A 21,623-nucleotide genomic window follows, 5' to 3' on the forward strand; every position below is an offset into this window, starting at 1 on the left:
AGGCCCCATCTACAGGTGGGACTATCTGGTAACTAAGAGCATCTGTTGTTAGCTAGGTAAATTTCAAGAAACTGTTGTCACATACCAATCTCTGCTGCTCCAAGAGTAAATCAGCCTCCTCCTTTTCTCTCCGGTATTGGGTTTCTAGCTCCTGAAGCCTGAGAACAAAGCAAAATATCTTTCTCAGGCTGATTCACAAAAGGCATCACAGACCACTACCAATCATTTCAATGGGAAATACTATTAAACTCCTAGTGAAAATAATCTGAGGGAATCAGATTGTATGTCATTCAACACTGCGTCTTCAAACCTTCCCAAGTCAGGTAAAGCACCAGTTAGATACAGAGCAAACTTTCCTGATCTCTGTCCCATCAAACATTTCAGGTTTGAGGTGAATAACTCATCTGCTGACTCCCCAAAGCCTGTTCACCATCTACAAGGCACAAGTCAGGAGTGTGATGGAATACTCTCCACTTGCCATCATGAGTGCAGCTCCAACAACACTCTAGAAGCTTTGCACCATCCAAGCCAAGGCAGCCCACTTGAACTTTACCCCACACACCACCTTCAACATCCACTCCCTCTACCACTGACACACAGTGGCAGCAGTGTGCACCATCTACAAGATGCACTGCAGGGACTCACCAAGGCTCATTAGGCAGCACCTTCCAAGCTCACAACCTCTACCGCCTAGAATGACAAGGGCAATAGATGCATGGGAACAGCACCACCTGCAAGTTGCACCATCCTGACTTGGAACTATAATCACTGTTCCTTCACTATTTCTCGGTCAAAATCCTGCAACGTCCTTCCCAGCAGCGCTGAGGGTATATCTGAGACAGATGCTCTGCAGAAACTCAGAAGGACGGCTCATCACCACCTTCTCCAGCACAATTAGCGATAGGTAACAAATTCTGGCCTTGCCAGAAACACCCATGTCCCATGGAAGAATTTAAAAAGTATTTTCGGTCTGGCATAACATAGGTTAGATGCGGAGTATACTCCCTTTGCACTCTCCCATCGAGCACAGCAAAGCTTATAGCTTGGTTCGTAGCTCCCCCTGCAGTATCCTAGCCACGTGCCTCCCATGGGAAAGTAGGATTATCAATTTTCTTTTCTTTAAATTTTTCCAATTAAGGGGCAATTTAGCATGGCCAATCCACCTACCCTGTACGTCTTTGGGTTGTGGCGGTGAAACCCACACAGACACAGGAGAATGTACAAACTCCACACAGACTCGTGACCTGGGGCCGGGATTGAACCCAGGTCCTCGCCGCCGTGAGGCAGCAGTGCTAACCACTGTACCACCATGCTGCCTGAATGGAAGTACCTCACAGAGGTACTGGAACGGTTTGGGTTCGGACAAGGGTTCACCTCCTGGGTAAATCTACTGTACAGCGCTCCCATGTCAAGCACAGGGACGAACACCATCAGCTCTAAATACTTCCGATTGCACAGTGGCACTGACAAATGTTGAATTCAAAATATTTTGAGTTCCCTGAAACGATTAACACTCAACTTCAGCATCACCGGGGACGTGACGTTTTGGAATATGTCAATCCACAGGTCTGGGCGGAGCACCCATCACAAGTGGGAATGACAAATGTTGAATTCTTTACCCGTCAGTCTGGCCTCAATAAAACTCGAGATGGATTTGTAGGCATAGTATTATTTATTTTTACCCAACTTGCAAGTCTGACTCGCTTCACAAAAACCCAGAACACAAGCTGCCTCCTGTGTCTTCAGAATCGAGTGGTATTAGAGACAAAGGAATCTCTACAAATACATTCAAATGGCATCAGGTTTCACATACACGATTCCCATAGGTCATCCTATACCCCTCCTGACCTGGCCATACATCCTAATTGGCTCACTTCTCATTCCTTAACCCTGGCCTCTTGTTACCCAGCATCCTTTTCTCCTCCTCAACCAGACACCCCTCCCCCTTCCTTGCCATGCTTTCTGAAATCCTTTGTCTGTGAACTCACTAGAATTAGACCGGCCGACATCTACATTACTGTAACTAATATATTTAAACTAACTATCTTATATCACATTCGGCATTACGAGGCAGGGATGTCCGCTATCCCTGCTGTTGTTTTCTCTGGCAATCGAGCCACTGGCGATCGCCCTCAGAAGGGGTGGAGAGGTATCCAAATGGGGGACAGAGAGCATAGAGTTTCATTCTACGCGGATGACCTGCTCTATAGCTCAAACTCTTAGACCAGCATGGAAAGGACAATGAAACCCCTAAAGGAGTTTGGAGCCTTCTCAGGTTATAAGGTTAACCTGAGCAAGAGCGAGATCTTCCCTGTGAACCCACAGGGAAGGGGGGAGGGGGGGGGTACAGAGCTGGGGGGACAGCCATTCAAGCATAACCAGACCAAATTCCACTTCATGTGAATCCAACTAGCCCATGACTGGACACGGATCCACAAATGGAACCTGAAGAGTCCGGTGGAGGAAATTAAAAGGGACCTGCAGAGGTGGGACACACTCCCACTCTTCCTCGCAGGGAGAATACAGACAATCAAAATGAACATGCTGCCCAGCTTCCTCTTCCTGTTTAGATCCCTCTCGATCTGCAGCCCCAAGAACTTTTTCAACACAGTTGACAAACTAATCATGACATTTGTGTGTTGTATGGGGAAGAGCCCGAGGATCCAAAAGAAGGTCTTACAAAGGAAAAGAAACGAGAGGGGCCTGGCCCTCCCGAACCTACAGTTTTACCGCTGTGTGCCCATTACAGAAAGATTAAGGGGGTTGGTGAAGGAACCGGGAGCAGAGTGGATGAAGACGGAGGAGAGTTCCTGCACAGGGACGTCCCTCCGAGCCCTAGCCACAGCCGCTCTCACATCTTCCCCGGCCAAATACTCGAGCAGCCCAGTGGTAGTAGTCACGCTCTGGAAGTGGTACCAAATGAGGCAACACTTTGGCCTAACCAAAATGTGCACCATGGTCCCCATCTGCAACAATCACTGGTTCACTCCCGCAATAATGAATGCCACCTTGAAAAAGTGGAGACAGGACGAGTGGACTCTGCTGGTTGGGGACATGTAGAAGGACAATAGAGTAGCGACCCTGGGGGAATTTAAAGAGAGATTCCACTTGCCAAGACTAAATAACTTGAGATACATTCAGGTCAAAAACTTCCACCGCAAGGAAACAATGACGTGCCCCCAGATACTAGGATTCGTTAGTAGAAGAACTACTGGACACGGGTGACCTAGGGAAGGTAAACTGTGCGGACTTGTACAGGCAACTGTTGGAGGAGATACGCTCTCCCCGTATGAGACAATGAAAAAATGGGAGGAGGAACTAGGCATAGAGATAGTGGGAAGGACTCTGGATCGAAGCACTGCACAGCCTGAACTTCATCTCCACGTGCACAGGGCTGAGCCTAATGCAGCAAAAGGTGGTGCAGAGTGCACCTAACCAGAACCCGAATGAGTGGGTTCTTTCCGGAGGTGGATGACAAATGTGAAGTGCCAGTGAGGCACCACATGTTCTGGGCTTGCCCCAGACTTGTCGAGTACTGGACGACCTTCTTTGAGGACATGTCCAGGGTTGTGGGAGTGAGGGTGGAGCCATACCCAAAGTGGCGGTCTTCGGGATATCAGATCGGGTTAGAAGTCTTCATGGGGAGGGGCACCGACACCCTAGCCTTTACCCCCCTGATCGCCCACTGGAGGATCCTGGCGATCGGCAGCACCTCCCAAGGCTGCAGACTGGCTGTCCGACCTGGCGGAATTTCTCAGGCTGGAGAAAATAAAATTTCCCATCCCTGGGTTGGAAGATGGCTTCCGTAGGATGTGGAAGCCGTTCACCGACTTGTTTCAAGACCTGTTCGTAACCAGCAACCAGTCGAGTAATGGGGGAGGGGGAGCGGGGAGAGGAGACACGGACGAGCCACTGGACAATGAGGAAAAGAAAAGGAGGGGGAGAGGGGAGGCGGGACGCACAGGCACACAAAGAGGATGCGGGGGACAAGGGACAAAGCCATAGGGGATTGGTCTGAGGGCAAGCTGAAGTCCAAACCAAACTGTAAATAGACGCTTGTAAATATGTGCTCTCGCCATATTGGGGATTGTAACGTTTGTATGCTGACTAAAGGCGGGCCATGCCACAAGGAGGGAAGACACTTGCTTGCAAATATATGTGTTGGTTTCAGTTTTTCTTTTTACTTTTCCCTTTTGGAAGGGTTTTGATATTGTAACTTATGAATTGTTGAATATAAAATATGAAAATCCAATAATATTTTTTTTTAGAGTTTTCCGAATTTGGATCCAAATCAGCAGTCTCACTGCGAGGGTTGTGCAGTGAAGCTGAGAAAGATTTTATGAATGGACTGGGCCTGGTTAACACTGCATTCCTTTAAATCAAAGGTAGTGAATCTATAAGCATTGTTGAACAGTTTCAGGATTCTGTACTCTTTTTCCTGTATTTTATACTTTTCAAGTATTCTGGTGAGCAATGATTGGGATTCTGTGCAACTGGACTAAATAGGAAGGGGTTTGGTCCACTCTAATTATATGCGATGAGAACAAATGGAATAATGCTTTGTCGTCTGGAATTCAATATCACAGGAATGAATGGAAAGGCAATTTGGTCCTTTGGAAATCTGTGCAATGGGAGTGAATGAAAAAATGTTTGGCCCTTCCTGTTCTATAAATAGGAGAAAATTGAAATAAGCTTAGGCCATTGGATTTCTACAAAGTTGCAGTGAATGGGGTAAGTTCAGGTCATTAGACTCCTATTCTAATGGGAGTGAATGGGAAGGAGATTGACATAGTGGTTGGTGTAAAAATTAGATCATTATGGTTGGGCTAAATGTACTCAATGCCCATTTGATTGGTAGTTTCACTCTAAACCAAAGAATATCACCATCTATCCTCCATTTATCCCCTCTTCCGACTCCAAGTTCTTCCAGTATTCCTCCCTTTACCTTTGTTCCATCTCCTGTTTCATGTCGATGCCCTGCTTCTCCAGCAATTCCCGCTGAGCAAAGGCCCAGTCCACAGGCTCGACTGGCGTCTCTGCACAGGGTGTCTTGTCACGCTCTTGACGGGCCTGTTCAGGGTGGTTGAAACGGAAGACATGGCTCTTCCCCATAATGATGCGGTTTCCTTTGAAGAAACAGTAATGGAGAAATTGTCTCAATTTGGAGGATCAATGCTTCAGCTTATGAGAAGCATTCAGGGAATGTTACAGCCCTCGCAGAGGTAGTCTAGGTGGGAAAGGGCGGGATGGGCTGTAAAATTGGGTGCTATGGCATCGCCTACCCACCTCTGCCATTATTTTACCATCAATAGAGAAGTGCTGGGCTGACCACCTGCCCTTGGGTCAATTGAGACCCATAGTGGCCACTTAAGGACCTCTTCCCACTGATACCAGGATTGTACCTGCAGAGTAAGGTGTCCATGCTGCATGGCAAGGCCGCCAGGTGAAACTGGTGGCCTCCTTATGAGCTGAACATGTAGGAGGTGCAGGGGAAACTTGTTGGGAACCCTCTGCCATCTTCGTCCACACTTCCCACAGTACCCCCCACAGCCTCATGTGTTCTCCCATCGCCCTCCTGAACATGATCCTCTACCCATTCGCCAGGTCTGACAGCCTGGCCTCATGCAGCGAAACCTCCGAAGTCCCTTGGCACCTGACTCCATCGCTCCTCTTTGTTGAGAGTTGCCTGCAGTTCCAGGTGTAGCCACTACCCCTTGTGGCGCTGCTGGGACGAGTGAGCTGCCAGCCAATTGATTCGCCGGCAGCTGTCGGAGGCAGGACTTCCTCCCAGTTGCGGGGCCCGGGGGGGGGGGGGGGGGGGGGGGGGGGGGGGAGAGTCTCGCCTTGAACCAATTAACAATCCAAGGGCCGTTAGTCACTGTGGTGTAACCCAATAAAGTGGAGGCGGGATCATCCCAGACTTTTCAACCGAGGGAGTAGGGTCTCGACCTCCGTGTCAAATTGTGACCACTTTGTGTACAATTAGTCCTTTCTGACTGCCCAGCATTTGAAACTCAGAATCTATTCATACCTAAAGTACAAATGAAAAAATGCAGATCTTGTCTGTTCACACTTTACCTTGAGTACAGCACCCAATTCTGGTCACCCAGCTATAAGGATGGCATCCTTCTATTAGATGTAGTGTGAGGAAATTCAGCCATTAGGTTGATCAACAGATTGAACTGTGAGAAAATAGTGGAGAAATATGGGGTTTTTTGGCACAGAGAGGGAGCACCTGAGAGGTTACCTTATGTGAGATGGAGGGGGAAATGGAAAAGATAAACTGGAATATTACTTCTAATTCAATTGCATGAGTGGGACCCAGGTACAAGTTAGAAAACAATAACGTCCGGGATGATATCAGAAAATTCTTCCCACGAAGAATGATTAATCAATGATAGACTGGGAAGAAGAAATAAAGAAAGATGCATTTCGATTGCACTTTTCATGTGCCGATAGCCATTGAAGTCACAGTGTGCAGTCCCTGTTGAAATGCAAGTAAGACGGAAGCCGATTTGTGCAAAGTAAACTCCTGCAGACAGCAGCGTGCCAATAGCCAGATGTTCTGTGCTTAGTGATGTTGGTTGAGGAATAAATATTGGCCAGGACATCGGGGAGGACACCATGCTTCTCTTCCTCAAGCCTGTTATGTCTACTCAGGAAGGCAAATAGATCCTTTAACATTTCACGTGGAAGATCCTCCAACAATACAGCACTCCCTTAGCACTAGAGTGTTAACCCAGCATCTGGGGTGGGAGTTGAACCCACAACCCTTTGAGTCAGAGACTAAGCCTTTGGAGCAAGTTGAGAGATGCAAGACAAATTACACCGACAGAGCATGTGAAGGTCTCGGTATTCTTCGGGAAACAGCTGTCGGCTGAAATGGAAGGACTTTAGGATCTCTCTGGATCACTGAATTCAGATGGGCCAAATAGCCTTTTCACCTGTAATTATCTTAGCGCCATTCAATGAAAATGTTCCCACGTTATGATGTCTTGTTATACACCAAAAGTTTGAATAATCTCTGGAGGCTAGTTTGTGAAGTCACATGCAAATTTACCCCATATTCACGCTGATATTTCACTTCCCATGTGTGCGTATTGACAGAGAAGAGCTGCAGGGACATGACAACGATTCTTCCATTCTCGAGTTCCATGTCTATCTATTTTCTCCTTTCTTCTTTCTCTTGCCGTGTTGGCCAGTAACAGTTTGGACCTGTGATAGCAACCGTGCCTCAGAGGTCGAAGGTTGTGGGTTTTGCTTCCACTCCAGGGTTTGAGCCCAATACCCAGACTGGCTCCTCAGCGCAGTACTGAGGGTGTGCCGCATGGCTGGAAGTGCAGTTATTGAGTTGAGATGTTAAATTGGAAACCTGTCTGTCTCCTCAGATAGACTGTGTGGAAGAGCAGGGAGTTCTCTCATTTACCAGTTCATGTTTGTTCTCTAATCAACACCATTTTAAACAGTTCAACCCGTCATTCATCCCTTTTGTCATTTGTGGAACCTCTATGTGTTCAACTTGGCAGAAACATTTGCCTGCACAACAAGTATCATTGCACTTTAAAACGTACTTTGGGGTTTCCTGAGGGTGTGAAGATTGCTGCATAGATAGAATTCTACCTCTCTTTCATAAATGGCATTCTTCATATGTGCTAGCATCAGAGGTGCCCACCAATCTTTTTCTCACACAATGGGGTAGATTTGCTCTTCCCGCCTGCCACGGGATGAGACCGGAAATTTGATGGACCATTGAAAGGTCCATTGACCTCGGGAAGGAAGTTCCAGTCCCGGGGTGTGCGGGCGGGCGGGACTGGAATATCTCGCTCAATGTCTAAACATATGCGCCCACAACCACTTCCGGAAAACCTCACTGCATCAGGAATGGGAATCCTCACTGCTTTTCTTCCGCCTAGCTGCTGAGGCTCATTTGAGAAAGCCTGAGACACAATCTCACAGGCTCATTTCTCACTGAAAGGCATCTTGACAAACACATGGATAGGGTGGCTATAGAAGGATACTGCACAAGGAAGTGCTGAGGGTTTTGGCCAAGGTTGGTATCATGACCGGTACAGGCTCGGAGGGCTGAAGGGCCTATTCCTCTGCTGCATTGTTCTTTGTTCTTTGAAGTAGCACCATAAATGTGAAAATCATCACCTGTTATCGACTGGTAACATTCAAATGATTTAAATGTTCCCTTTGAATTGGAATCAGCAGCCTTTGATGAGTGATTCAGAGTTTGCGATCGATTGCAATGAACACAAGGGAAATCTGATATTGTTAATGTTGGGGCAAGACGAAACACAGAGATGTACATGAGTATATATTTGAAGCCAGAGCGTGTACTCAAGGTGCAACCAGAGTACATACCTGATCGAAGTACAGTTGATTCAGTTACTTTCTTTCCATTGACGTATGTGTCTGCAGCTTCACATGGTTCAAGGATGACAATCACTGTAATGCAAAAGAAAAATGTTCAAATGGTTTTCTGGTAATACAACTGAGCCGTTACTCAACAGGAATTTTGACCATTTTATAGAGCATCCTGCTCCAAGCAACACAGTGGTTAGCACTAGCTGCCTCATAGCCAATTTGTCACATTGATTTTGAGGACAGCAACATTGTCTTCACCTTGAGTTCTCTGTCCATAAGCAGGTCCTCGAAAACTATTCACTCAACCACCTCTAAATGCTTTGGGGGGGGGGGTTTCAAATTACGGAGAGGGTATGGAGGCAGACCCCATGTCTACCTCACCGGAATAAGTTTCAAACCCATTGTTAATGTGAACCCGATATTAGCTCATTTAAATACCCAGATGCTGGTTGCACCCGGCACCCAGGACTCAACAGTCACGCGGTGAGACTTCGCCTGGGCGCTGTTTAGTACAAATATAGACCAGGGGTAATGAAACCTCAGGGAATCTCACAGGGCATTGGAGATAGCTGGGTGGTCAGGGACAGGGCAGGGTGGTGCCCTGACACCTGGGCACCCCGACACTGCCTGCCAGGCACCCTGTCAATGCCCCAGGTACCCTGACAGTACCATCTGGGCACCCTGGAAGTGCCAACCTGGCACAAAAGGTGTCCAGGGTGCCTGGGTCATTGACAGGGTGCCAGGCTAGCATTGCCAGTGGTCGGGCCCGGGAGGGTTCTTGCAAGTGGAGATGGGGAGGGTGCAGAAAGCAGGGGGTCTGAAAAGGGTGTCGGGGGGGGGAGAAGATCGGGGATGGCGCTCAAAATGGCACCCCAATCTATGACCAGCGTTCCTGCAGCTCACGAGCAGGAAATTACTCTAAGCGCGGCCTCAGCAGAATGAAAGTTCCCGAGGCCAAAAGAAACGGCAAAGTGCCATTGGATAGCGGGATGATTCTCGGCGCTGTAGTCGAGAAACACCCTGCTAAATGCACAGTGGGAGTGTGGGATGAATTAGATAGCTCTTTCAAATAGCTAGTGTAGGCATGATGGGCCGAAAGGTCTCATTCTGTACTCTAGTGAATGTACAGCTCTGGTTCAAAGTGAGGACCTCCAGCCTAAATCAAAGTTTCTTTCTATTAAAAGTCACAACCACTTCATGGGCTTTGTTTTACACCAGGCATGGCCTAGGGATGGGAGGTACTGTGGCTCAATGGGAGCATCCATCCCTCTGGGCCAGAAGCTCTCGGTTCAAGTTCCGCTTCAGAACATGAATGCCTTGAAAGGCGCGTTTGTAATGTGACCCAACAGGTTGATTAACAGCCTGTTAATCCTTCCAATACGCCTGATGGTCGGCGGTAAGAATGGAAGAGTTTCCTGATCAGCCAGACTGCAGAAGGTAATGGACAACCAGTGCAGCACTTTGCCAAGCATAGTCATGGACCAATCGAATGGATGTCCATGGTTGCCAGCGCCCTCTTAGGACATAGGAGGAGGATGGTCTCGGGCCAAGTTAGATAAGATGATTGTTTCACATCATTTTACAGCTGGTAGATTGACAGTTCTGTTGGCATGAAACTCCAGGCCCTGCAGACATGATCAGATTGCTGTACCTGATGCGACCATCAATTCACTCGAAGACACGTGGAGAAGTAAACCGTGGTTTTAATCAGCTTAGAACTGAGCCTGCCTGTGACCGGTACAGCACTGAAGGCGGCCCCGCAGGTCAGCAGCTCTTATACTTCCTGTAAAGGGGGTGGAGCCATGGGCGGAGCCCGTACATGCCCCAACATATCCCCTGTGGGTGAAGCCACACAATGGCCCATAGGTAGAGCCCACAGGGTTAATAACATAACACAGTGCACTGGTGAATTATCAGTGATTGTACATTCACCACAGTACCTTCGCCTAAAGTTTTGATATCACTGCAGAAGATGCAGTGCTCCTCTTTAATGAAATGTCCGCTCAGTACAATGTCTTGCCGCCGTTCTGCATCTTCACGTCCAACTCTGCGGAAACAGATTAAATCATTTTAAATCTACAAAAAATATCACAGACATACATGTGGTCCCCATGATCGATTGTCCTGTTGCTACATTAGGAATTTAATTAGGGTGGAACCAACCTACTGTTAACAATGTACTTATCAATAATTATTTTAAAGGTAATAGCCTCTAGCGGAGTGGATTCCACATTGGAGCTGTGGCCGAATAAAATACAATAGTCCCAATATAATGGGGTTGATTCTCCAAGGAGTTCTTGCCAACCCCCCTACTGTGGGCTGGATTCTCTGATTTGGAGACTATGTCCCCATGCCGGCATGGGAATGGCCAGGAAAACTGGCGTAAAACGGCCACCGATTTCCCATTTTACTGGGGGCTAGCAGAGGGCAACGTAGAGCATAAGGCTCTAGCTGCCGATACTGCCCGGAGAATTGCTGGGTCACTGGCCACGCAAGTGCAGGGCGGCGGCCTGCAGCGGCCGAGCCGTGCTTCATGGCGGATGCCGCTCGCGGAATCGGCACGCAAAATTGTCCCCTCATTCTGCCAGCTCGCGCGCCCTGGATCGCCCCACCACTGTGCCCGCAGCCACGAATTATGCCCCCCCCTTCCAGCGGAATGGCCCTCCCCTGACTGTGGCGGTGCTGCATTAAGTCTGCAGCCGCCAAGCCGTGTCCCACGCCATCGGGAACTCGGCCAGTTGGGGGCGGAGCATCGTGGCGCGGGCCTCAGGTTTAGGCCTGCGGCTGTGGTTACGTGGCGGGCGTACTTGCTTTGGAGGCCGGAGCATCGCGGAAGCGTCGCCGCTCCCAATTCTGTCGGGAATTTGGATCCTCCGGCCCGTTGCCGAACACGATTTCGGCGTCGGTGACCGGAGAATCCAGCCCTGTAATCTTGGTTGCAACCTCAAAGAAATGGGGCGAAATTCTCTGGTATCGGCGCAATGTCCGCCGACCGGTGCCAAAAACGGCGCTAATCAGTCCGGCATCGCGCCGCCCCAAAGGTGCGGAATCCTCTGCATCTTGGGGAGCCGAGCCCTAACCTTGAGGGGCTAGGCCTGCGCGGAAAAGGCCTTTGGTGCCCGGCCAGCTGGCGCGGAAATTACATTGCCGGGTGGCACATGCGCGGGAGCGTTAGCGGCCGCTCACGGCATCCCCGCGCATGTGCAGTGGAGGGAGTCTCTTCTGCCTCCACCATGGTGGAGACCGTGGTGAAGGCGGAAGGAAAAGAGTGCCCCCATGGCACAGGCCCGCCCGCGGATCGGTGGGCCCCGATCGTGGGCCAGGGCCACCGTGGGGGCACCCCCCGGGGCCAGGTCGCCCCGCCCCCCTCCCAGGACCCCGGAGCCCGCCCACATCGCCTTGTCCCGCCGGTAAGAGAGGTGGTTTAATCCACGCCGGCGGGACAGGCATTCTAGCAGCGGGACTTCGGCCCATCCGGGGGGGCCGCCAACCGGCGCGATTCCCGCCCCTGCCGAATCGCCGGTGCCGGACAATTCGGCAGCCGGCGGGGGCGGGATTCACGCCAGCCCCCGGCGATTCTCCGACCCGGCGGGGGGGGTCGGAGAATCTCGCCCCTGGTGTCAGTGGCCATTTCTGCTGATTTTCCAGAGTTTCTATCAAAGCTATGGTCAGGGCTTGAGGAGGTCGGGGGGGGGGGGGGGGGGGGGGGGGGGGATTGTGGGGGTGGTGGTAGTGGTATATCTAAAATAGACAGATTTTTAATCAGTAAGGGAATCAAGGGTTATGGGGATACGGCGGAAAGTGGAGTTGAGGATTATCACTTTAGATCAGTCATGATCTTATTGAATGGCAAAGCAGACTTGATGGGCCAAATGGCTTACTTGTGCTCCTAAGCCTTCTGGTCTTAGTGCCCTTATGGAAATAACTGTACATGCATTTCCTGCGTTCTTCTTTCAAAGCCAGAATGGAAAATTCTGAAGACTTAATGAATTAAAAATCATATTTTGCAAAGTGCACTCCAGGTGCCCTCGGCCCCTTCCCACGTGTGTGTATTTCTGATATTTACCCTATAATCTAAGCTTGTGCTCCAGCAGTGGTGCAATGTAAGAGGGGCTAACACCCAGCTGTCTCTTCCTGTGGTTCAGGCAGAAATTGAAGATTCTATGTTCTATGTTCTATTCGGCTGCACAATTTTCGGGGAAGTTCTTTTCTCTTGCCCTTTCACCAACACCACCAGAAATAGATTGGTTGGCCAATTGTGCATGTGCTCGGGTTACCAACCCTGCAAGAATGTCCTGGAGTCTTCAGAAATGACATATTAATGTCCAAGACACCACCGTTTGACAACCCTCAAGGATAATTCAAGTGGCCTTAAAGTTTTTTTCTCAGTTTATCTGGGTATTTGAGTTTATTAATTATAAAAACATTTGAGGAAGGAAACAATGCTGTTTGACTGACTGTCAAGAATCATCCCACCAGTTAGTGAAGTGTCTAATTGCTTACTAATTAGAGTGGAATGTGGTTTTTTGACATCGTGCGGACAATCGCCAGGCAGGAATGTTCCTTTCCAGTCGGGGAACACTTCAGTTCAGCCTCTGATCTCCGGGTAAGCCGTTCTCCAAGGCGGCCCTTCAGGACACACGACAACGTAAAAATTGTCGAGCAGAAACTTATAACCAAGTTCCGCATACACGAGTACGGTCCTCAACCGGACCTGGGATTCATGTCGCATTATATTCATCCCCCACCATCTGGCCTGCAAAATCCTACCAACTGTCATGGCTTGAGAACAATTCACACCTCTTTAACCTGGGGTTACCCCATCTCTGGATCTGTAAAGACTGAATTACCTGCAAATGGTCGCATTCAAAGCATTGTCTTGCATCTTTGACTTTGTCCATATATATCTTTCTGGAACATACCTCTTCATTCACCTGAGGAAGGAGCAGCGCTCCGAAAGCTAGTGTTTGAAACAAACCTGTTGGACTTTAACCTGGTGTTGTAAGACTTCTTATTGTGCCCCCTTGTAATTTGTCATTTCCACCCTGGGAAAAAGCCTCCAACTGTTGACCCTATCTATACCCCTCATAACTTTATAAACTTCTATCAGGTCGTCCCTCAGCCTCCGTCTTTCTAGGGAGAACAATCCCAGTTTTATTCACTCTCTCCTCTTGGCTAATACCCTCCATGCCAGGCGACATTCTGGTAAACCTTTTCTATACTCTCTCCAAAGCTTCCACGTCCTCTGGTAGATCATAGATCATAGAATTTACAGTGCAGAAGGAGGCCATTCGGCCCATTGAGTCTGCACAGGCTCTTGGAAAGAGCACCCTACCCAAGGTCCACACCTCCACCCTATCCCCATAACCCAGTAACCCCACCCAACACTAAGGGCAATTTTGGACACTATGGGCAATTTAGCATGGCCAATCCACCTGACCTGCACATCTTTGGACTGTGGGAGGAAACTGGAGCACCTGGAGGAAACCCACGCACACACGGGGAGAATGTGCAGACTCCACACAGACAGTGACCCCAAGCCGGAATCGAACCTGGGACCCTGGAGCTGTGAAGCAATTGTGCTATCCACAATTCTACTGTGCTGCCCTGGTAGTGCGGTGTCTTGTTATAAAACCTCCAGGAATACGCGCAGAGTCGGCAACCCAGGATATTACTGTGTGCAAAACAGTGACCGTGTACAAAAGTAGTTCATTGTATATGAAGAGTTTTGAGAAACGGCAGGGTGTTACATAAATGCAAATCATCAAAATAACACAGGATAGAGAAACAGTATAAACCAAAACATAGCCCAAAATAATATTGCATATTATCTCGATTACATGGCGAAGAGAGGAGCAATTCAAGCTGAAAATTCCGTTTGTGTATGGCTGAAGTTCCTGTTTAAATCTATGTGGTCAGATTTTCAAAATCCAAAAATGTCCTGGTAACTCTTTCCTGAGCTGTAAAAAAGGGGCTGTTCTGTTCAAATTTTTAAACGTCTATTCGATAACTTTGGAGAGGGGACCAAGCAGATTGAAAATTGAAAATAACTTTCAATTTCCACAAAGCAATTTAGATGAAGCTGCCAGACTAGGAAAATAAACACTGGGATTATTTAGAAGTGATTTGCAGAGTTATTGTATTATTATTATTATCCTGGCTTGGAGTTAGGTGAAATATTTTCAACCCAAGAGACATTATCGTATTTATGACTCGTTTATATTCTTGGTCAGCCTTATGTAAATAAGTGAGTTTGATGATTTAAACATGAAATGAGATCTAATATGGTGCTGTATCATTATTACAACGTTCGAATGATCTGTTATGCAGCCATTTCCAGCAGCTGAAACCAATTGTGAGGTAAGTTTTGCTCATTCTTTCCAGGTATTGTTGCTAAAAGCTTACTGAGATCTCAAGACAACGTTAAACACTCTTGAAGTCATTGGCAACGATCCAAACATCTAAGAGCTGTATCACTGCCAATCATCTGTTTTTAGATGGAGTAATCAGCAACTGAGGCCCATTCAAACTCCTGAACGTTTTAAACTGTCCCATTACACACTGCAAGTGTATCGCTCCTGCAAATGGAAGCAGCAATCGGGTGCAATTCATTGTGGAGGCGTCTGTGGGAAGGAGGCTCGGAAGCATTGCAAGTATGCAGCTGGAATACTCTATGGCAAGCAAGTTAGAAAAGAACCCAAAAGATATCAATCCCTTTCATCCAAGGTCACAGAAATTACAACATGGAGGTAAACTGCTTAGCTCAGTCACCCCATCCTCCGCACAAGCAGTAGTCCCAATTCCATGTGTTCCCCCTGGTTTCATATTTCTTTATTCCTCTGTCTAATCAATTCAGAAAGTCAACATTGTCACTGTTTCAATCACTAACTCTGGTGAGATTATGCCACAGCCTTGCAACATCTCCATGTGAACCAGTATTGTCTGCCGTCTGTACTGAATCTCTTACACGATATCTGATATCAATATCCCTTTGTCCCTCAATTATTGGAACCATTTATGCCCTTCTTAAACGTTTGGTTCATATCTTTTCGGATAAAATAATATTTCCTTACTGTTTCCTTTGGATCGCTAGAAATTCTAAATTTGATTTTTATAATGCTAGTGCCAGTTAAATATTTGTTAGGGTAAAGCAAATTAGCAGGCTACAGCCGATCACTACTGAGACGTATTACTCATTAATCAGGCAATCTGAATCACAGAATCCCGACAGTGCAGAACGTGGCCAATCAGCCCCTCGAGTCTGCCTAAGAGCATCCCACCTAGCTCCACCTAGCCCCCCCCCCCCCCCCCCCCCCCCCCCCCCCCCCCCCCCCACCACCCATCCCCGTAACCTCACCTAACCTTTGGACACTAATGAGTAATTTAGCATGGCCAACCCACGTAACCTGCACATCTTTGGGGTGTGGGAGGAAACCGGAGCACCCAGAGGAAACCCACGCAGACGTAAGGAGAACGTGCAAACTCCACACAGACAGTCACCTAAGGCCAGAACTGAACCTGGGTCACTGGCACTGTGAGGCAGCAGTGCTATAAAGTGTCCCACCATGCTGCCCTAATGCTACGCTTCGATCAGGCACCTATCAAAAAAAAAAGTAACGAATAAAGCCAAAACTGGACTAGTCTGGACAAAAATGGAGTTCGTACCTGGTGGTTCCATCCTTGATGTAATACAAGAGGCACTCGGACATCAGTGGATCCTCATTCAAATTCACCAGATGCGGAGTCTACAAGGAAAAGTCACAGATTGTTACAGGAAGCAAGTGTTACAGGACCCTGCACTGTCCTCTGATTTGTCACACTTTACTGCTTGTCCAATATTGGATCAGCAGAAATGTTCTCCCACGGTAGTTTGAAAAGGCTGAAGCCTTTAGGTGGAATTTTCCCACCCTTCCCACTGGCGGGATCTTCCAGTCCCACCGAAGGCAACCTCCGTGGTGGGTGGGACAGGTGAGCCATGCAAAACAGCACGGACATCCACGGGACAGAAAGATTCCATCAGTGGCCAGTAGCGAGTCGTTTCCACCACAAGGCCACTTGCATTTTTCCTGTCGCGTTTGAACCCCGAGTTGAGCTTACGACTACATCTACACACCACCATCATTGCCTACTTCCACCTCTGTAGCATCGCTCGACTCCTCCCTGCCACAACTCACCTTCCGTTGAAATCCTCATTCATGCCTTTGTTACTTCTAGACTCGAGAACCTAAATACTCTCCTGAGTGGCTTCCATCTTTCACCCTCCATAAACTGTGCTCATCCAAAACTCTGCTGTCTTTATCGTCACTCGGTCTAAATCTCATTTATCTTTGGGATTGCTGACTTTAGCGAGCTCCCGGCCTAACAGCCCCTTAATTTTAAAATTCACATCCTCGTTTTCAAATCAGTGGCCTCACCCCTCCATATCTCGATAACCTCCTTCTGCCTTACAAATCTCTGAACTCTTCCAATTCTGGTCTCTGTGCACCCCTAATTTGAATAATTCTAACTTTAGTGCAGTGCCTTCAGCTGCCCTGGACCCCAAGCTCTGAAATTTTCACCACGTATCTCTCTGCCTCTCTCTCCGCTTTAAAGATGCTCCTTAAAATGTACCTTTTTGATAAAGCTTTTGGTCATCTGCCCTGATATCTCCTTCTTTGTCTTCATGTATTTTATCAGCATCGCTGCTGTTAAGCACTTTTGGAGGTTTTACCATGTTAATGCACTAGATAAATGTAAGTTGTTGCAACTTCTTCATATGGTGGGATCAGATCACATTTATTTACTTTGCTGCCTGCATTGCCAGCGGTGCTCAGCAACCTGGGAAATGAATGACAACCACCTCCAACAAGACCTATCTGAGGTTGCAGCAAAGCCTCACAAGTATTGGTAACAGAACCATACAAACCCTCTGACAGGCTAATCAAGCTCCAGTGATCATCCCTTTAATCAATCCCTCTCTGCATACCAGGGATTCTTGTGTTAACCTTCTATTCTCAGTCCATTCCACTCATAGATTAGTTCTTTCATTAAATATAGCCATTATGGAGTGCTTTTTGGGGAAGAATTGACCAACCGTAGCATGCTTTGAGATGCCAATCTTTTATTGTTGAAAGGATTGCATTCCACAACAACATGCTATTTGTTGAAAAAGGCATGCTATCCAATCAGATTTTTTGCAAAGTGCAAAAATAATGTTTGATAAGTCAGAAACAAAGGCAACAGTCAGAGAGATGCCTGCACCAAGAACTGGGTGATATCTCGAGAGTGTCAGAGTCAAGGACCAGCCAGTGGGAGAGCCAATAATGAGTCAGTGCATTGTACTTGAGTATGATAAGGGACATTGTATTTTGTATATCATTTGTCGTGTTGTAAATTGATTCTATCTGCACGTTACAAACACCCAAATCATCGGGATCCTTTTAAAGGCACAACCTCATTATTAGGACCCCACCTTGATAGAAAGGAAATGAGAGTCTCATTGTGGAGGGATCTAGATGGTGAGAGCCTCACTCATTGAGGAGCTTTGACAAACCTCTAGCTTTTGGTAAGCATTTGGTTGGCTGCAACATTTGCAGAACAAGTATATATCCGCCTGTCCACTGTCCTGGGTGTGATTCCTGGAGAGTGACTTAATAACAAATCCTCATTCAAGCAAAACCAAATGATTAATCAGTGTAATATTAATTAATCATGGGAGGATCAAACACAAACACACATGAATGAGGCAACTGAGAAATGATGTAGCAATATCTTTACATATGCCAGTATGTGTTGAGACAGGATCATCTTATACCTTACACTATATCCTGTAACACATACAGTACCTCGGAGGGTAATGGCACACTCAGATGGGATTTAGAGGAGAACGGACCCTGTGGTGTTAATACTTTCACCTGTGCCCTTATAAAATAAAGGATGTATTACTATTGGAGTTTTATTGTTGTCCCTGCCGATAGACTGTTGCCATTTAGGTGGTCACTACAATACATACATGATGGTACACAAAGGATTATGTCAATTTTACCAGGGATGTGAGGCCATGACCAAGATACTTCTCCCTCCACCCCCGCCCTCAAATTTGAACCTTCTTCTTAAATTAAAGAAGGCACAACTGTGGAAGCCTATCCCTTTCCACAGGGATTCTCCGGTTAATTCTCCCTCACCCTTTGAAGATACATCCAAATAACTCAAGGGGAGGAGTAATGACTGCTTTTTAATGCAGTGAGTTATGTTGATCTGGAACGCATTGCTTGAGAGGGGGGAATGGGAGCAGAGTCAATAGTAACTTCCAAAAGGGAATTGGATAAACACTTGAAAATGAATAATTGTGGGGCAATGGGGAAAGAGCAGGGGCAGAGGGATTAATTTGATCGCACTTTCACTGGCACAAACACAATGGGCCAAATAGCCAGCTTCTTTCCTGTGTATTATTCTATGATACTATTCAATAATTCTACTTCCATGGGTGCTCTTCCAAGTAACCAATAATTAATGCAAGGGCCTAGACAGCCATTTGGCCGTGGTGTGTGGGTATCATAGCCTGGCACAGACTTGCTCTCACCTGGCATCCACACAGCTCCCAACAGGCAGGATAGCAATCAGCAGTAGTTGCCAGACAAATGTTCTGCTGACAAGGGAGGGACTTGTGCTAAGGGACAGAGAGGAGTTGGGGGCGGAGGCTGCCTAGGGGCGGGCTGGTGGAGTCGTGGAGCACGGGCTGGAGGCTGGACCTGAAGATACTGGACCTGGACTCGCACAAGTTGGTCATGGGAGGGGACTTCAACACAGTTATTGGCCCTGGCTTAGACCGGTCAAGCTCAAAAACGGGCAGGGTGCCACGAATGGCAAGGGAACTAAAAGGGTTCATGGGGGGGGGGGGGAGATTTGGGCAGCCAAGAGTAAAGGAGTTCTCCCGGATCAATTTCTTTATTCTGAGCAGGGCTTTACTGACAGGGGTGGTGGACACGGGGTATTCGGTGATCACAATCTCAGACCATGCCCCACACTGGGTTGACCGGCAGATTAGTAAAGACAGTAACCAGCGCCCGCACTGGAGGCTAGATGTGGGACTTTTAGCTGACGAAGGGGTGTGCAAGTGGCTGAGGAAATGCATTCAGAACTACCTGCAGGTCAACGATACGGGGGAAATTTCAGCAGCGGTGGTGTGGGAAGCACTGATGGCGGAGGTTAGAGGAGAGCTGATCTCGATATGGACCCACAGGGAGTAGGTAGACAGGGCAGAGACGGACCGACTGGTAAAGGAGATACTACAGATCGACAGGAGGTATGCGGATACCCCAGGTCAGGGCTCTTAAGGGAACGGCGGAGGCTACAGGCGGAGTTCGACTTGTTAACCACAGGGAGCGCAGTGGAGCAGCTGAGAAAGGCGAGGGGGGCGATCTATGAGCATGGAGAGAAGGCCAGCAGAATGCTTGCACAGCAGCTTAGAAAGAGGGAGGCAGCCAGTCAGATAGGGAAAGTAAATGATGGAGATGGGAACCTGGGGAGGGATTCTCTGACCCCCCCGCCGGGTCGGAGTATCGCCAGGGGGCGGCATGAATCCCACCCCCATCGGCCGGCGAATTCTCTGGCACCGGAGATTCGGCGTGGGCGGGAATTGCGCCGCGCCGGTCGTCGGGTCCCCCCCTCCGATTCTCCGGCCCGCGATGGGCCGAAGTCCCGCTGCTGTAATGCTGGTCCCGCGGGCGTGAATTAAACCACCTCCCTTACCGGCCGAACGGGCTTCGGTCACCTGGGGGGGAATGCGGGGCGATCTGGCCCCCATGGTGGCCAGGCCCCGCGATCGGGGGCCCACCGATCCGCAGGTGGGCCTGTGCCGTGGGGGCACTCTTTCCCCTCCGAGTGCCCCCACGGCACAGGCCCGCCCCCGATCGCGGGCCAGGCCACCATGGGGGCCTCCGCGGTGGCCGACGGGGAGGTGACCCTCCCCTGCGCATGCGCGGGGATGACGTCAGCAGCCGCAGACGCCCCCGCACATGTGCGGACTTCCGCCGGCCGGCGGAGTCCCTTCAGCCCCAGCTGGCATGGCGTCAAAGCCTTCCACGCCAGTCGGCGGGATGGCAACCACTCCGGCGTGGGCCTAGCCCCTAAAGGTGCGGGCTTGGCCCCTAAAGGTGCGGATTGCGGCCCGAAGTCGGAGTGGTTCACGCCAGTCCATCCCGCCGGGATCCCCCGCCCCGCCGGGTAGAGGAGAATCCCGCCCCTGGTTGGTGATTCAGCAGGGGTGAATAAGGCGTTTAGGGATTTTTACAGTAGGCTTTATGGGTCGGAACCTCCATCTGGGCCGGAGGGGATGAGGCACTTCTTAGGGGGACTGAATTTCCCAAAGGTGGTCGGGGAGCTGGTAGAAGGGCTGGGGACCCCGATCGGGTTGGAAGAGATAGGGGAGGGTCTGAAGGCCATGCAGTCCCGGGACCAGACGGGTACCCAGTGGAGTTCTGCAAAATGTTCTTGGGGATATTGGGGCTGTTGTTGATGAGGATGTTCAATGAGGCAAGGGAGAGAGGGGTGCTGCCCCCAACGATGTCACAGGCCATGATTTCGCTGATCCTGAAGTGGGACAAGAACCCGGAGCTGTGTGGGTCCTACAGGCCGATATCCCTGTTGAATCTGGACGCCAAACCGCTGGCCAAAACTTTGTCCTCCGGGATTGAGGATTGTGTTAGGGACATTATTGGGGAGGACCAGATGGGGTTTGTTAAGGGAAGGCAGTTGGTGGCCAATATAAGAAGGCTATTAAACGTGATCATGATGCCCCCGGAAGGTAGGGAGGTGGAGGTAGTGGTCGCAATGGACGCAGAGCAGGCTTTTGATCGGGTAGAATGGGATTATCTGTGGGAGGTACTGGGACGGTTCGGATTTGGGCGGGGCTTTACTGACTGGGTCAGGTTGCTGTAGCAGGCTCCTGTGGAAAGCGTACAGACAAATAGGACAACATCGGACTACTTTAGACTGCACCGGGGGACGAGACAGGGATGCCCCCTCTCCCCACTGTTGTTCGCACTAGCTATAGAGCCGCTGGCAATTGCTCTGAGAGCCTCAAAGGGCTAGTCCGGGGGGGAGTGGGGGGGGGGGGGGGGGTCGGGGGCGGAGAGTGGGGGGGGGTGATGGAGCACAGAGTCTCGCTTTATGCAGACAACCTGCTTTTGTATGTATCGGACCCAATAGAGGGGATAGAAGAAATCATGGGGAATTTGGCCGGTTTTCGGGGTATAAGCTAAATAAGGGGAAAA

At 49.1% G+C, this 21,623-nt stretch overlaps 1 protein-coding gene across 32 annotated transcripts in view; it reads right to left on the bottom strand.

Moving 5' to 3' along the window:
• kif1aa (kinesin family member 1Aa) overlaps nt 1–21,623 on the bottom strand; it is a 511,250-nt gene that overhangs the window by 236,000 nt on the left and 253,627 nt on the right. For all 32 annotated transcript variants that reach the window (XM_072474808.1, XM_072474806.1, XM_072474807.1 and 29 more), the window contains 5 exons: nt 16,036–16,115; nt 10,311–10,417; nt 8,368–8,451; nt 4,946–5,126; nt 86–158 (listed from right to left, as the gene is read on the bottom strand). In XM_072474808.1, coding sequence (XP_072330909.1) covers nt 86–158; nt 4,946–5,126; nt 8,368–8,451; nt 10,311–10,417; nt 16,036–16,115 — 525 coding nt within the window. The remainder of the gene's footprint in view (nt 1–85; nt 159–4,945; nt 5,127–8,367; nt 8,452–10,310; nt 10,418–16,035; nt 16,116–21,623) is intronic.

This window comes from Scyliorhinus torazame, chromosome 14 (assembly GCF_047496885.1).
Source record: "Scyliorhinus torazame isolate Kashiwa2021f chromosome 14, sScyTor2.1, whole genome shotgun sequence".
Lineage (NCBI taxonomy): Eukaryota > Metazoa > Chordata > Chondrichthyes > Carcharhiniformes > Scyliorhinidae > Scyliorhinus > Scyliorhinus torazame.